General features: G+C 42.4%; 2 protein-coding genes across 11 annotated transcripts in view; one reads left to right on the plus strand and one right to left on the minus strand.

Moving 5' to 3' along the window:
* Positions 1-4,583, plus strand: part of LOC110988733 (receptor expression-enhancing protein 5-like) — a 27,841-nt gene extending 23,258 nt beyond the window's left edge. For all 3 annotated transcript variants that reach the window (XM_022252523.2, XM_022252524.2, XM_022252526.2), the window contains one exon: positions 1,966-4,583. In XM_022252523.2, coding sequence (XP_022108215.1) covers positions 1,966-2,054 — 89 coding nt within the window. In that variant the 3' untranslated portion in view covers positions 2,055-4,583. The remainder of the gene's footprint in view (positions 1-1,965) is intronic.
* Positions 2,691-16,884, minus strand: part of lrrc49 (leucine rich repeat containing 49) — a 33,737-nt gene continuing 19,543 nt past the window's right edge. For all 8 annotated transcript variants that reach the window (XM_087136842.1, XM_087136840.1, XM_022252517.2 and 5 more), the window contains 11 exons: positions 16,074-16,277; positions 15,040-15,250; positions 14,176-14,237; positions 12,780-12,927; positions 12,530-12,613; positions 11,747-11,901; positions 10,319-10,453; positions 9,466-9,667; positions 8,755-8,940; positions 8,082-8,333; positions 2,691-6,228 (listed from right to left, as the gene is read on the minus strand). In XM_087136842.1, the coding sequence (XP_086992968.1) occupies positions 6,025-6,228; positions 8,082-8,333; positions 8,755-8,940; positions 9,466-9,667; positions 10,319-10,453; positions 11,747-11,901; positions 12,530-12,613; positions 12,780-12,927; positions 14,176-14,237; positions 15,040-15,250; positions 16,074-16,277 (1,843 nt within the window). In that variant the 3' untranslated portion in view covers positions 2,691-6,024. The remainder of the gene's footprint in view (positions 6,229-8,081; positions 8,334-8,754; positions 8,941-9,465; positions 9,668-10,318; positions 10,454-11,746; positions 11,902-12,529; positions 12,614-12,779; positions 12,928-14,175; positions 14,238-15,039; positions 15,251-16,073; positions 16,278-16,884) is intronic.

A 16,884-nucleotide genomic window follows, 5' to 3' on the forward strand; every position in this document is an offset into this window, starting at 1 on the left:
TGTACATGTACCCGGTATGGTACTCGGGAGCACCGTCAGTTTTTCTGTTGTACACACTCAGATCTGAAATCTCTGTCTGGAGTATATGCTGTTTGTGATTTGTGGTTAAGCTTTCCACCAGCTACAAGTACCTCTGGGATGGGAGCTGTCTTGTGTCTTTACTCAGTTTTCACTGACTGCACAGACTTGTCCTTCACAGGTCTGCCAACCTAGCTGTACTCCTTTCACTTCATTTAAAATTTCCATCTATTGTGTGACCCCAGGAAGGAGTACGGCATGTTGGCAGGTCTGCCTTTACCACTGTTTGAGAGCTTGCCCAAATCATTTGATGCAGTGGCATCATAGCATGGAGAACTCAAGAGCTCAGATCAAATCAGTGCACCAGAAAGATTTAGTGTTCAAATTTGGCTCGCAAAGGGTATAGGGCACTCACAGATGGCTTATGTATGTGTAATAATACATGTACATGTACCTGTCTAGCGGGTTTGTCATTTTATGAGCACGATTTGGTACTGCAGCGATGACTTAAGTCCTTGACTCCAACTTGGGCCAGGTTTCTTTGGAAGATACAGTGCAGGTACTGGTAGGATGTGGTTAATGATCCTGGGATGTTGGTTGATTTGAATCAGAATTTTGATGATTGTAAGGTTCCCTGTACATGTCCGTGTGTGCAGTTCCTGATCAAGAACCTCAAGTGCAAGAGGTGCTTAAGAGCTCAAGCTTATACCCAGCAAGAAATGAGACCGAGGGGTACCCCCCCCAACATGTCCAATCCCTATACACATTCCAGACTTTTGTTACTTAGCACATCCCCCAAGATGTCTGAAAAGAATTCCCCAGATTCCTGCGAGACAATGACCAACACAAAGCGGGGAGGGGGGGGTTTCTCTCCGTCTCATACCTTGCTGCATATGCTCAAGCTGTCAGGCCCACTACTGTTGATGTCAATCGTTGTTTACAGGTGCACTTTCCTGTGGAGCCAGTGGGGGCCCATGGTCCAGGGGGGGCCCATGGTCCAGTGGGGGCCCATGGTCCACTGAACACCACACTGTAGGAAAGCAAACATGTAAAGTGTGGCATTGTCTCCAGCTTGACTCCATGTGATATTGTGTGTATCTTGTCAAGGATCTCGTACACCGGATGTGGTCCAGATTTTTTTCAACACAGAACCCCAGTTTCATGGCACTGCATGCCATAAGTGAGAACTCTTTGCTAACCACCGGGGTAGCAGAGCATTCTGCACTGATGGTTGTCTTATTTCACCATAGAGCTATATATAAAAACTAGAGCGCTGTACTCATCAGCGGAATCTGCTTGGTGCATCTGTGTTTGTGCACAAACCTATGGACAGCTTTGTACATATATCTGCATCTGTATTCTAAAACGATGCATCACTAAAGCTGCTAAGTAAAAAATTAAAGTACGATCAACAATTGAGTGTTTCATTTTGCTCTGCATAAACGCAAGCGCATATGCCTACAGATAATTTTGCAAAGGGGGCATTGCATTCAAAGTACCCAGTACATAATTCGATTTTCATTCCTATTTTGAGTTTTCTACAAGCACACACATGGATTCAAAATGTCTGCTCCCAGGATGGCATCAAATTTTCACCGGGCAGAGAATAATAAGTTAGCACTCTAGTAATTTGATATAGCTATATGTATTTCACAGAGCAGCAAGGGAATTTGAATTATGCACATGTAAATCCTGTAATTTAATACTTGCATTGTGTGGATTTTTTTGTGCTAGTGGTACCTGTAATAACTGAGAATGTTTATTATAAGCACAAATTTCCATAGTTGGCAGTCACAATACTGGGCCCGGATTTCATCCATGGCAGAAATTAGGCTCTCTGTACAATGGACCATGTCACCAGTGCTGTTGCCAGCATGAACAACGCACATGTACGTGAAATTGACGGGAGAGTTCAGTTGATTTTTGGTTTGTTTGTGTGTTTCATAGCCCAACAGTTGGCCCAGGAGAAGGCAGCAGAGGCAGCAGCCGAACAGGTCAAGAAGTCCATGAGCGGCGACGCCACCAAGCAGGACTAATTGAGAGGCTGCCCTTGCAGCAACAGCAGCATCAGCAGCGTGTCAGCATGCCTGCCAGTAAGCAAAAATGCCGCATGGTTGGGGGGTGAGGGTCGGCATGGAAAGGAGGGTTAAATGTAAAATTAATATTGTGTGGCCAGTCATTCCCAGCATGCATTGGGGACAGTCCACCACACCATCTTGAGATTCCAGAAATGCACCAGTTGATGCTAGAACCCATTCAGCTCAACAGAATTCAATCGTCTCTGAAGCGGGGCGGAAAGAGTTTCTAAAATACATGTATCTTGATCCTTCCATTCATGAGCACAGTGTCATAACTACATGTACCGTTAAATGCATGCTGGGAACTTCAACACACGGTGGGTCAGTTGTTGTAAGAAACGAGTGAATAGGGTACAATGCTTTCAGCGATAGGTGAAATGGTTATTAAAAAAGTGATTTAAAAAGTAGAAGAATCACGTGAGCAATTTCTTGTTTGAATAAAATGTCTCGTTCTTTAAAAATCCAAAGTAACTTTTAATAAGTGGATATATACATGTGTACTCTGTATGGCGTAAGTGATATCAAGTTTGTACATGTATAGCAGATTTGATTTGCAAAATTGAAGTCAAATGAGTGTTAAGTGGTGGGGTGAGGTTTGTTTTTTTTTTTTTGTTTTTCTGATTTTGATCATTTTGATTCATTGGTGTTGGTGGTTTAACTCAATAGGCAGGTACATGTATCAGCGCAGCATTTTCATACATGTAGTTATAGTACAACAGGATCTGTATGGAGGTCTCTTGCTACCCGGTAGTTGATATATAGCGTCGGTTCTCAGTCGTGCTTTTGTGAAATAGAAGCCTATTTAAACAAAACTGTGTTAAACAGTCACAACCCGTTGTAGTCTTAAATAGACCTCTGTACTGATGATGGCACATTTCGTCAAATGGGTGTGCTTTCCCTATGGTGCTCAGTGGACCATGAGCTACTGATGGCTAAATATGAAAGTGCACATGTAGGCTGAGTGGGACGTCGTCAGGACATATGCCTGTTGGCAGTTTCACTGCTTACTAGTCGAGCGACCCGACTAAATAGATGATATATGTAGCATTAGGAATTGACAGTGGTTCTAGTCGATTGCAAAAGAATTGGATCTGGTTGATCTTCAGTGTTTTCTAATTGAGCATAAAATGTTTATTTAAGCAGTCTCCTAGTGGCTGTGGGTAAATATTCCATAAATTTATAAGCCGGAAGACTCCCCAGTGTTTGCTAAATTGGTTGGTCAATGTTAATTCACCCAAAGAACCTACTGAAAAAAAACAATCTTCACTGGATTTCAGGATCGAATGGTTGACCAATGGATTGAAATGTCTGTGCTGAGAATTTTATGTATGTGCCTTGCTTTAGCAATGGTTGTATTTATTCAATGAGGCGTGCAAAATTAGAACGTTTGTCTGTATCACATATGACTTCCATTGGAGCCCTGTTGCTGGCATTACAGATGCGTAGCCACACTAGTTGTTACAGATACAAGTCTGGTGTTCTCCCTGTTTGTATCTTAAATTGTTAGTTTAAAAGCCCCACGAATACTGTATTTAAATGTCATAGCTGTACAATTTCAATGAAGTGTTTAGTGAGTTTTCGATGTACACATCAATTCCATGTATCCTGAACTTGAATGGTGTGACTTATTCAAAGAGCACCTCTAAGGAAATATGTTTTCTCTGATTTTATCTGTTCAAAGAAATATGGAAGCATCCAAATCAAATGCAGTGTCAATTGTCTTCAGAGCTCAACTAAAACAAGCTAAAAAGGGCTTTTTCTGTTCATGCCGAGATGCGATAAAAATCAGAGAAAACATGTGTTCCTTAGCGATGCTCTTTAAAGGGAATCTTTTTTGTAATTTATTATTACTGGTGTAATATTCTACAAATACTTCAGACTCGGCTCCTTTTTTACCATATTGCTATAGACTTTCCCCGGGTCCAGCCAGCAACACACCCATGGAGGTTTCCCTGTGTTAATAGTAAGGAGACGTGAGCTTTTTCATGTTACACGTAATTCATTTTTGTGGGTCTCATATGAAGAGGTTGCACCAGATGGCGTTCCGAATTTTCCATGAGAAAAGAACGTTCGTTAACTGAGTAAATAGTTGTGCCTTCGCAGTTGGTCAAGCGCTCAGGTAAAATTTGCTACCGGTGAAAAAAAAATATTCTTGTACAAGCAGAGAATTCTCAGAAGTAATCTCGAGAGCTGACAAATTTATTTTACACGGACAATTCATGTAAATTAACGTCTAATGTCAAATACAAGCTGGGGCTTGCGGTTCTTTTATTCCAGCACCGCGTACACAAGGCCTTGCAGCACTGCCGAAATTTTTACCTTTTTGAGTTTTACCTCAGTTTTCCATTCAAGATCAATCCTGCAACTTTCCAAATCCGTGCTATAATATCCTATTTACCCTCCAATGTTTTGTATTGATTTGATTATCCATTCAAATCTCGGTTTAAATTGGTGGGATTTCAGAAATAAATTTAGTCATTAAAAATACTTGTCAGGCTGGCCGTTATACTTCCGTTGGTTGTTGTATGGTTTAAGTTTGTGTGAGTGTGATAACCTCACTGTAAGTTCTCCCGTATAGTAATAAGGAAATAAATATGTGCTTGGCCGGTCATAAACGTGTGTTTAAATGTTGGTTTAGGACCGGCCAAGTACATATTTATTCCCATTCATCAATGCGGTTTTAGTAAGTCAAAAGAAGTCAATATACAATAAATTTCCAATGATGTTGAAGAATTTTACTTTCATGTTCGCGAAAAACCCCAGCCATTTTATGGTATTTTCCTGTTACAAGTTTTGCAATAGAATCTCCTTATATATGGGTTTGGCATGCACACTCATGATCAATAGGGATGGACTAAACTGTCTTGTATCCAGGTACCAGTGCGTTTTACGCAGTGAACATTATCAAATGGTAATACATGGTCAAGTTGCACTTTGTTGAATAGGGAGACTGTCTGAGGTATGTACCTGTATGAAGGACAGATAACCTGCATTGTACTGACACCATACACATTTTACAAAGCAAAGAATGCCTTTACTGCATCAAAAAAAATGGAATTCAAAGAGCAATGGTGTACAAAAGTGCAATATAGTCACAAGTAAACATTTAGGCCATGACCAAGATGGACTCTGGCTGGAGCCCTTCTCCACATCAGACTTAATGGCATCTAAATCCGTTCCCCCTTTTCGGGGGCTTTTTTATGGACACGGTCCAGGAGGCTTAAGGTGACCAGATGTTGATGGAGCATGGTGGACTCGGTCCAGAAGTCCCAAAAGCTGTGCTGGGGCATTCAGAGCATGTTGCCATGGCAACAGCACTGATGATGTCACGTAAGCTGTGTATTAAATGGGCCCGTCAACAAAGACCATCATGCCACAACACCAGACTTAAACTTGATCATAAGAAACACCCTGATTATGCCATTGCACAAATGCAACATCAAGCATGCATGTATATCACGTACAGTGTGATCCAGAATTAACTTTAAAAGGTCCATATTTACAGGGACCCGGAAAATTAGCGTAGGTCGGACCACCTCCCAACAATTTGGTTGAGAAAAACTGCTAGTTGTATAAAGTCAATAATACAAGTAAGGAAGTCTTTTTTTACACTGAATATTCAACACTACGGCTGTGGCATTCGGTATGCTGGGGGAGAATCAGTGTTGCTTATGGCTGGGCAACCATACTGCAAATACAGAAGATTTCAGGGTAGAAAATACACGAAAAGCGATTTAGTTGAAATGAAGCACTGCAAGTGGAATTGCACGGAAAGAATACGCATGATGATGATCACTGACATAAACGACGCCCCATTCACTTTAATACTGAAGTGTGATGCTCCACTTCTGGGCCAATGAACAATGATATGCAAGGCACGATGTAGGCACTGTGACGAATGCTGTCTGAAGACATTTCCCGAGAGAAATCATTTTCGTTTCTGGAATGCCCTGAGCTCAGTCCGTCTGTACTGGTCCAGGTCCCACATCCTAAGCACGGCGCCCTGGACCATCTCCACGAACATCTGGGGCCAGATCTTCTCCAGCGCACTCTGTTTCTGGTTCATGAGGATGGCCTCTGAGGTGAGCTCCTCCACGTAGCTGCGAGCAAAGGCGGACTGCGACAACCGCTCCTGCATTACATGTATGTCAACGAGACGGGGGCATTATAAACACACCACGACTCAACTGCCAAAAAAAATAGCACAGCTGGCTGCTGCCATCAGTTAGATTTACTTACCATGCAGGATGCATTTGTGATGCGATCTGCGAAAACCCTTCACATGGTGAGCTTTGTCATTTGGGTGCCTATAAATTTCCAATTAATACGGACATGCTCGTTTCCAGATATACGCCATTTATGATTCGATATTGTCTACAACATGAATCTAAGTTGCCTAGAATCACAAATTAAACAGTTTGGAAAACAGGGCAGTGTCCAGATCAATATGACGTTGATAGGCACCAAAATGACAAAGCTTACCATGTGAAGGGTTTCTGCAGATAACATCACCTTTTACACTTGGAGTTCATGAGAGTAACATTTAAAATCCTTTCACTCCTGAAAAAAAAACCAGCAGCATACACATGGACTGACACTGAGTTCACTCGTGCACGTCTATGCATGTCTACGCGCCGCAAGGGACTGGCTGACCAGAAGACAGAGTTGTGATGATTTAAGTCAATGACTCGACTCAAGTCCGACTCGAGGCAATTTTTGGCAATAATTGAAACATAAAGAGCTGTGGTCATAGACATTAATAAAAGAGCTTTCTTAATGTTGAAAGTCAACATCATAGCTCACTTGTGATTTTTAGAACATACAGTAAACTCCAGCTAAGTTGGCACTCTCAGAACTCAAGAAATTATGACGACTTAAGCGAATGCTGACTTGTGCTGCAAGTTGTCATTTTGACGACTTACATGTACACTTGTATTGCTTATGTACATGTACATGATGATTCCTTGCACTAATTCAATGGATTTGATTTACCCTGGTTTATTTCTTCCTGTATGGTCGAATTCATCCCCGATTATTATCCTCACGGGCTACTAATTCGATAAGTGACCATGTGCCTCTAAGGACAAAGCAAGGACAGCAAGCCACTTGCATATCATATCACGACTTGAGCAGTACGTACATGTACGTGATACAGTTATGGTACAGAAAACATACACTCATCCACACACATTGGTTAAGTTCGTTCAATATAGACTGGATACCAGACCTGATGATTCTGACTACCCGACGAATCATTATCAAGGGTCGTCAGGGAATCTTTGGGGAGGGAACCAGACTATGTTCAATAAGGCGACCCCCAAAATGGACAGAGCGCATGCGTGTAGCACTAGAGGGGTTACTGCTATTGATGTACTCATGCGGGCCGACTATCAACCATGGCCTGTGCTGCTAATAAACAGACATCAGTCAAGCAGTGTGGGACTTGTCACTTGACACTTCTTGGCAACCGTGGCTTGGGAAACCGACACCGAAGCACGATTTTATTTAATGCCTGCTTAAACTAAGGAATTTTTGTGGTTTTTGTGGAAAAGGGACCGAGATGAACATACCGACTTAAACGAAATGATGACTTATAAATGCCGACTTAGAAATGAAATTTTCACTGGAAATGCATCACAGACGATGGGGACTTTCGTCAAAAGGCCGACTTAGACGATATGACGAGTTACGCGATGCCGACTTAGTCGAAGCTTACTGTATTTGTAAATGTGAATGCTTTTTCTACAATCTTACAAAAATGTGTGTGGTGAAAGTTGAGCAATGATTCCAACAGCTACTGGAAGCTTTCACTGGTGTCAGGTTTGGTTGAAACATAAACAATATCTTAATAAAGTAGGTTTTGCACATTCTGGCTGGAATGAGTCCTCAAGTTCTTTATTACTAATTTCAAACAAGACCTGGCTGGTATGGGACCCTAGCTCCGACCGGTTTTGACGGGTTTGATCCGGTTTGCAGTCCTCATACCTGCAACAGTCCACCGAGCGCCTCCTCACAGAAGAACTGCAGGCCCGCCCGGCCGACGTTCTCGGAGGTGGCCTTCTGGTCTGCGACCAGCTGCTTCTTGGCCTTGAGCTCCAGCTCCGTGAGGGCCTGGGTGTTGCGCCGGAAATGGTCCCCTAACAGTCCCAGGAGACGGGAAGGGGGAAGCTGGGAGGTGGTGATGTGAGAGATGGGGGAGAAGAGGTCCTCTGCGTGCTTGTGATCTGAGGGGTACACCTACAATATGAACGACGTCGGTATCAGTGACACTTAACCTTTTGCACTACATTAGCTTCATGAATAACAGCATTCTGAGAGATAAAAAATAATATGTAAGGGGTTACCCATTCTTTTTGCCTGTTTCACCAACACACAAAACACAGTTGAAGTTGAGTCCATCACAAGTCCCTGCAAGTCCATCTCAAGTCATCTAGTCTTGAGCCAGGTCTTCAAGCTACGTATTCAAATAATGAACTGTGCAGAAAAGCATTCCTTTGTCCATTATTCACACTATTGCGTATGACGTCTTGTGTAATTGGCCTCGTGAAGGCACCTGCGACAGGCCCTGTGAAGAGTATTGTGACTGGTCTTGGGAAGGGACTTGTGACTTGTTTCGTGAACGGACTTGTGATGGATCTGGCTGGAACACTGCTTATACCTCTTCATTGTTGATCTTCTTGATGCCGAGATGGGAGAGTCTGAAGAGCAGGTAGGGCCTCCACAGGGAGAACGTGGTGACTGGGTTACCCTCGCTGGCAATGCTGACGCTGTCCAGACGGCGCAGTGAGGTCAGTGCGTTCAGCTGCTGCAGGCTGCTCAGGTTGCACTCACCAAATAGGACAGTCTGGTAGCCACGAACACAGAAAAATCAAAATGTTTCACATGGTCATTAGAGAGAAGTCATTTCGTCCAATTTTGAAAGGTCCTTCACGGCTTCACATGATGAAAGGTATATTGTGAAGCAAGATTCCTTATATTATGCTTTCAAACCAACAGAACCCCATGATCATGTTGTATCATTTTCGGACGTTAGCACCATGCCTATGTCGATGCAGGTTGCAGAGACTGACCTTTCCAAATCTGAGTGTATTTCATATTAACAAAACTGATCTGCCAATGCCATCGAAGCTTTCATTTCACAAGCTAGTTCAAGGAAATAATAACAGAGGATCAAGATGAATATTCCCGTTTGAAATCATGACCAGAGCTCTGTAAACATTCTGGAAACAGAAATGTAGCTGCGACCCGATGAAACTAAAGAACAGCTTAAACCCAGCCCAATAACAATGTTCTCATACTAGAACAGACCCAGACATCCCCTTCCAAAAGTCTCCCCTCCCCTTCGAGTAAATCAGCGGCAGCAACTCACGGCCACATTGGGGAATCTGATCCGAATCTTGTGCAGGTGCTTGGCGATCTCGTCGAAATCGATGAACTTGAAGGAGACGGCCATGACTGAACCCGCTGCCTGTACCCCCCAGCTCTTGTCCAGGGCTTCCATGGAGCCCGGGCCGTACAGGTTGAGCGTGTCTCCGTCCAGCTCGGCCAGGTGACAGGCCTCGGCTGAAATGCTAATTTCAGTTAGGCCAGCAGAGATGAGGAGGGCTCATAATCAGCACTACAGATGCGAACTTATCATCTCAAATTATGCAGAAAAATCTTTGCAGCCAAGAATACGATGCCAGATTTTTATTTACGCAAGAACAGACTGGCCTTAATTGAGACATGAGTGCAATTTTTTTTCAGGTTTTACCAGACCTGGGAGACTTTTTGAAATCTGCTTCAGTAGCATCCTTGTTCACTCCTAATCCTCTTCACCTTTTCAAATAGACTTGGGAGTTTAAGGGATTTTGGAGGATTGACGATGTATAGCCCAACAATGACGAACTTCCCATAAACAAACTTTCTTTTAAATGGTAATGAAACCTGTTTGAACACGAGAATTATTACTTCGATTTGCCTGTTCTGAAATTCCACCCAATTTACAGGCACAGTTAATTTTGTGACTGTTTTGTAACATGAAACCGTAGAAAAGTATGCCCTTGGCTTTTCCATGATGTTCAAAATATTTAAAACCTGTCATGGCTTCAAAGCTTTTTGTGAAATTGATGTTAAGTACACCGGGCAGCTACTGAATGTGACATATTTATAGTGTAAGGCTTTCACATGGTGCAAGGTAACTCCAAGTTTTTAGTGAAACTGGCTGCAGATAATCCACTCACTTTGCAAGTAGGTCTGGGGTGGGTGCCTTGCTGGACTTCCTCGACTCTGAATGGAACGATGCACGCGAGGACTCCCGACTCTTATCGTCCAGCAGGTCCACAGACTGGCTCCGGTCTGTGTCCATGTCACCAGAGCTGTCCAGAATGGTACGCAAGAATACATAAAAACTTCCCCTTGTTTACATTATGACCGATCCTCAATATCAACACTGTGTGTCCTAATTCACGCCCCGGACTGTTCAAAGTGTCAAATATGACACTGGCAAAGTCTATGCAGACACCGTACACTGATTAAAAAGAGAGATCGCATCACGCTCAATTTTCAAGATGTACTTTGTGTCGGGAGAAGTTAATTTTAATCATGGTTTTTTTTTTTTTCTAATTAAAATTAACATCTCCCCGATGCAAAGTACATCCTGAAAATAGTTTGCGGTACCTACTGCTACCCTGGCAAGCTCGGTGGTCGAGTGGTTAAGACGTTTGCATAGTAAGCAGGAGGTCGTGGGTTGTAGTCCGACCCAAGTAGACTTGTGAATTTTTGGGCAAGCTCTCGGACAAGCACTGAGTATACAGTGTTTATAAATATATACATCAGGTAAGGGCAAAAAATCCCCCCAAAAAACCTGTGATTAAAATCCTGATCAATGCTGTGAACCAATCAAACAGACAAGCTACACGTATTTCTGTTGTAGACCTAAACTGATGCAATTTTCCAGTCTCTGCGTTCTCATACCAGAGTCTTACAAAGGGAACAGGTTGCTGATGTTTTTCTTTGCAGTGAGTGAAATATTGGTGAATAAACATTTTTACAATAGGTAACAATAGACTATGAAAAGTACCCACAAATGAATGCAGCAAACTCCTGGTGGTTGTATAAAGAATTCCATGCCAGGCTTAAATTCACAGCAGTATTGACTGCTGTTAGGCAGACTCCACTCAGCCTACCGACCCTGGCAAACTTGGTGTTCAAGAGTTTCTGACATCTGCACAAACACTGAGTAGATCATGGCTTCTAATCTCATCCAAGCAATCTTGTGCATTTCTTTTTTCTACAGGTATCAGCAAACCATGCTTAATATATCAAGATAACACCGGTTAAGGCCAGACCGCAGATTTAAACCCTTCTTCCAACAGGCTTGGTGAAGGCCAAGTAGTGTACGAACAACTTCAGATAAGAAACAGTTTTCATTCAAAAGTTTGCCTCCGTGTTAGCACCTAAAGTGATCAGTTCTCCAGCTCTGATCTCTCAATCATGATGTTAACTTGAACTTTGGTATTTTACAGCCATTTTGCAAATGATTGGTGCTACTCTAACCACCACACCCTGCTGTTTTGGCAACAAAATAGCATCATCTACCACTTCAAACGAGACTGCATGTCACATTGATGACAAGGTCATACTTAATTGGGTAAGAAACCTACACCTACCCTGGTCTGCTACGCACATTGTCTGGTGTCAGACTCCCCTCTTCCCTACCCATACTGTATGGGCCAGGCTGTAAGCGTATAGTCTTGGCCATGGCAGTGCTCTTGGAGGCTTCCCACTGCCGCGCTGCATTGTTGATTGCTATTCTCCGCTTCTCCTGCGCAAATGACGGAAAGTCATAGCGAGTCTGATATTTAAGTTGTGAAAAGGTCCATCCCTTGGTATAGTTCACAAATTCTGGCGTCAATTCAGTGTGTAAAGAGTTAACAGATTGTATATTTCTTTTCTAACAACAAACTGAATAGAATTTAAAAGTATCAATACTCCAAGTGAAAAGATCTGCAAAAGTAGCTGCTAAATCATACTGTGGATTACACAAGTAATAAACACACACAAACATCTACAGCAGACAAAGTTGTTCAACACAAGTATTTAGTCAGGCTTTTTCAAAGAAAGGGAGGTCTGGCTGTGAACTGTTGGTAATAGCTACTGTGCAAATGCCTGTGTGGCTATCCAATACAGTCAGCGCGACAGCAAGGAGTCAGCGCAAACCAGTTTTTGGTATATTCATACAGATGAGCGAGCTCAATCTGTAGCATGTGATCTTCAGTACCGCTTTTTTGTAATGTTGGGGAAAGACGGGCCACCTCAAGTAGGAGGTGATTTGGGATACAATTTCTAAAAGCAGTTGTTATTTGCAGAGATGTGCCTGCAGATGAATCTCCGAATACTCTGGAAGAATTCTCTAGGAGAGCCTGATTTCAGAATGACTGTTTTACCGGTACCTTGAGAGCCACCAGCTTGTGTGTCTCTCGTTTCTTCTCTTCTTCCCGCTTGGCTACTGTGCTAGAAATTCGTCTCTCCTCCTCCTGGCAAGAGAACGGCCAACACGAGCTTTACATTAACTAGAGGCATATTTCAGAAACAGAAAATAGACATTCATGTCATCTGATAAAATGTATCTAGGAACTCCCAAGAATTCAAATTTGTGCTGGACAAAATGAACTACGAAGGTGCAACCATATGCCACTGTACCGTCACTCTTTTCATATCAAGCTGTCGAATTTGGTGAACATTCCTGAGAATTATGGACTTGTAGTTGATGTCTTGGGCCAGAGGGTTGCCATCCAGGGAGATCTCGGACAGGGACTGCGCGTTGGCAATGCAGGATATGTCTTCGTAACTGAAACAGATCAGGAAATAACGGTGCAGGGGTTAGTTGCCTCGACGTCACAATGACTACCAGATGGAGTTGTGTTCCGCTGCAATAGAATTTGAATTACACAGAACTGAACGTAATGTAATTGTGCACAGCCACAATCACGGGTGCGGCTTTTGTTACAAAGACACCGTTATGAGGGACAGAGCATTGAGGAATGCTACTTTGCAAAGTAGGGATTTGCCAAACTCAAGACAATTTTTATACTAAGTTGACGTGAAGTTAGATGACTGATTCATGCGTAACCTCAGCAAGTGTTAACACCATTGTTTGTCATGGTATTCATAACAGGCTACAGCTTTCTTCAAATAAGAATCATGGCCAAAAGTGGGAAATGGGCATTTCCCAGATTTTAGCTTCATCTGCCTTCGGAGTCAGGCTCTGCTTTCATGAACGTGGGTCCCCCGAATTGCAACTCTCCAGCTCAATGCAGCTACAAGTTCAGGTGGGTCAGAGTGCTTCAGAGGTGGGTCATTCTACAACGATGGGGTCCATTTTTTTTTTTGGTGTCCCCGTCATATCTGACATATGATTTTGTAAGTTTGGACCACATTCTTTGACAATTGCTAAACAAATAAAGATAGTCTGAAGTTAATATCATTAATACTTCCATATATAGACAAAATATAATATATAATCTGTGCTCTGAATTATATAATCACCGAGCTTTCGGTAACTGGGTACCTTCGTCAGGGCAAGCATGATTCAGTTGCCCTGACGAAGGCACCCAGTTACCGAAAGCTCAGCAATTCTATAATTCAGAGCACCGATTACATATTAAATTTTTGTCAATATTCTGATCACGGTGTTACGCAGCCCTTTCATAGTTTTCTATCTATTAATATTTTCATGTCTGATTACACAGGTCAGGTGTAACAGGGACACAAAAGCATCACTCTTTTGGACTCCCAATTTATAGAAAGGCCAAAGTATCAACCTGACTATGAAGCCATGGTTTGGAATATTTCTATTTGGTTCCATTAAAGAGTTTCTAAAGTCTCCACAGAACTTGAGATGAAGTCGGGACAGTGAGAAAGCTAAGATTTGGAAATGGTCCCTGGTGAAATAGGGCCGACTAACAATTCTTTCTTTTGACAACTGGAAGAAAAGCATGAGGTTTCCAAATCACATTGCCTAAAAACACTTTCTATTATAACTTCAATGTTTCCCCAAGCAAGGTTGCTGTGAAAGTTGAATATTTCTCATCATTACCTTGTGATACAGTTGAAGCTGAGAAATAACCTCTGTAGACTGGGCAGATTGTCTACATCTGACTGCAAACAAACAAATCACGAAAAAGCATGTTATTGTTTTAATCTATCGTTCCACCTGCACAGCAATAACAGTGACAATGACAAAATTGATGGCAGGGCTATTGGAATCCTGAAGCCTGTTAACATGGACAGAGAAAATGTGTGTATTTCCATCAACTATCACACCATGAATGGTGTGGTTAACTGAATCTACATACAGAAGAATATTCCAGTACTTTCAGGAAGTCAAGAGAATTTGAGTACCGTGATAGTTCTGGGTACTACAGTGACCAGTGGGTTAACTGTAGGGTTGTTAGATTATTTGTATATTTGGATGTTTAAATCAATCACCAGATAATTATTTGTTTTTTAGATCTAATATTTGGAGATGAAAATCAACAAAATAAAAGAAAGGAAAAGTATCAATTCTTTGGTTTTCTAGAGGCATGTGCTAAGGTGTTAAGAGTAAACTTGATGGCAGTTGAATGCATACAGCCAACTGGAAGGCAGAACATTACTTTTCCTTCAAGTTATTTTCTTTTTACCTTTTGTAAAAAATCTGTACATCTTGTATCTGCTTTACTGGGAATTTGATACAATTGATTGAACTGTTGAATATTCAAACATTTGAGCGCATGAATGATCACGATTGAAAACCCAAAACCAGTCAATACTTGCAACTAAAGTGAACACAAAGGCAAATCTGCCATGTCACATCAAATTTTCAACAAACTTCAAACTCGAGCAAATTTTGCTGCAAATGTTTACTGAAGTCACATTTATTGCTTTTAACGAGCAGCTGACCAAGTGAATCCAGACTGACCACTGTGATGATCTTGTTGCGCCTCAGGTTCAGCTCCGTCAGAGCCTCCATTCCTGCCAGGTTGCCCACGTGCGTGATGCTGTTGCCGGCCAGGTTCAGCACCCGCAGCTCCTCCAGGTGGCTCAGATTCTCCACCTGCTCAATCTGGTTGCCATGGAGATCCAGGACATCCAGCTTGGTCAGTGCGTTCAGGTTCTCAATCTTTTTGATTCTGTTGGTGAGCGAGTGAGAATTTTGATATTCCATGATGCCCCATGCAAATAAGAGATGAACACAATTGCAGAGTTGGGTTTCCACACACACACTCTGAAGAACGTCCAGCTAATCCTCTGATATATAAATAGTACCCCTCCCATCATAAATGAAATACTCAGTTACAGGTATCTCATCAAACTGGTTGTCATGTTTATTTTTACCCAGCATCAGCACCCTGAGTGATTTAAATGCTCCTAAATCAATTATTTCCTTCAGCTGGTCGCTGTACTCACCTGTTTTTACTCAGCATCACCACTCCAAACAATTTGAGTGCTTCAAACTCTGTAATCTCCTCCCGCTGGTTGTTGTACTCACCTGTTTTTACTCAGCATCACCACTCCAAACAATTTGAGTGCTTCAAACTCTGTAATCTCCTCCCGCTGGTTGTTGTACTCACCTGTTTTTACTCAGCATCACCACTCCGAACAATTTGAGTGCTTCAAACTCTGTAATCTCCTCCCGCTGGCTGTTGTACTCACCCTTTTTCACCCTAAGTGATTTGAGTGCTTATAACCCTGTTATCTCCTCCAGCTGGTGGTTGTATTTCACCTGTTTTCACCCTAAGCAATTTCAGAGCTCCAAATCCTGTAATCTCCTCCAGCTGGTGGTTGCACTCAACTGTTTTTACCCAGTATCAGCACCCAGAGTGATTTGAGTACACGTAACCCAGTTATCTCCTCCAGCTAGTTGTACTCACCTGTTTTTACCCAGCATCAGCACCCTGAGTGATTTGAGTACACGTAACCCAGTTATCTCCTCCAGCTAGCTGTTGTACTCACCTGTTTTTACCCAGCATCAGCACCCTGAGCGATTTGAGTACACCTAAACCCGTTATCTCCTCCAGCTGGTTATCATACAGGTCCAGGAATATCAGCCTCCTCATGCTGGTCAGGTGCTCTATCTTGCGGATGTTGTTGTGCTGAAAGTTGAGCAACCTCAGGTGCTCCTCCCCTTCAAGGATTGGGCACATCGTCAACCGCCTCCTGTGCAGATAGAGGAGTGTCCAAAGTGGTTAGTCTATGACTTTCTGCCATAATGTCGTCATGGGAAAACGACCATAGCCACAGAATGACAATGACTGTTTCTGGCGTGGCCAGACTTCTGTGTAGCAAACCTTTCAAGGAATTTTCTAATAAAAATTTCATCAATGCAAGTGACACTCAAACCACATGTACACACTTGTAATATGATTCTGAGTTTGTCTATTACAAGATTGCCAGGAAAAAAAAATCAAGCGAATTATCAAATTCTGGGAAATGCAACTACTCTCCTCTGCTGGAACTTGCATGAATCAACCATACAATACTAACCACTGCCAGAAACAATGCTACAAGAAATACTTGACTATAGACCTTTTTTCACCCATGTGACCATAAGCGCACATTTGTAAACAATGCCGCCATGTTGGACCGCTTCATATACATGTACATCGCACTGTGCACATAATGCATGCAGTAATGCACACATTGCATGTTCGGTCTACCAATGGCAGATTCTCCAAAGCTTTCTCCGCTCGTTCAGCATCTAACGGGCAACGAAAAAGCAAGATATTTGTCAAAATTGGTATCTCTAAAAATATTGGACCCATGT

Source organism: Acanthaster planci, linkage group LG05 (genome assembly GCF_054643075.1).
Source record: "Acanthaster planci isolate LZ-2023a linkage group LG05, COTS_SCS, whole genome shotgun sequence".
NCBI classification, from domain to species: Eukaryota; Metazoa; Echinodermata; class Asteroidea; order Valvatida; family Acanthasteridae; genus Acanthaster; species Acanthaster planci.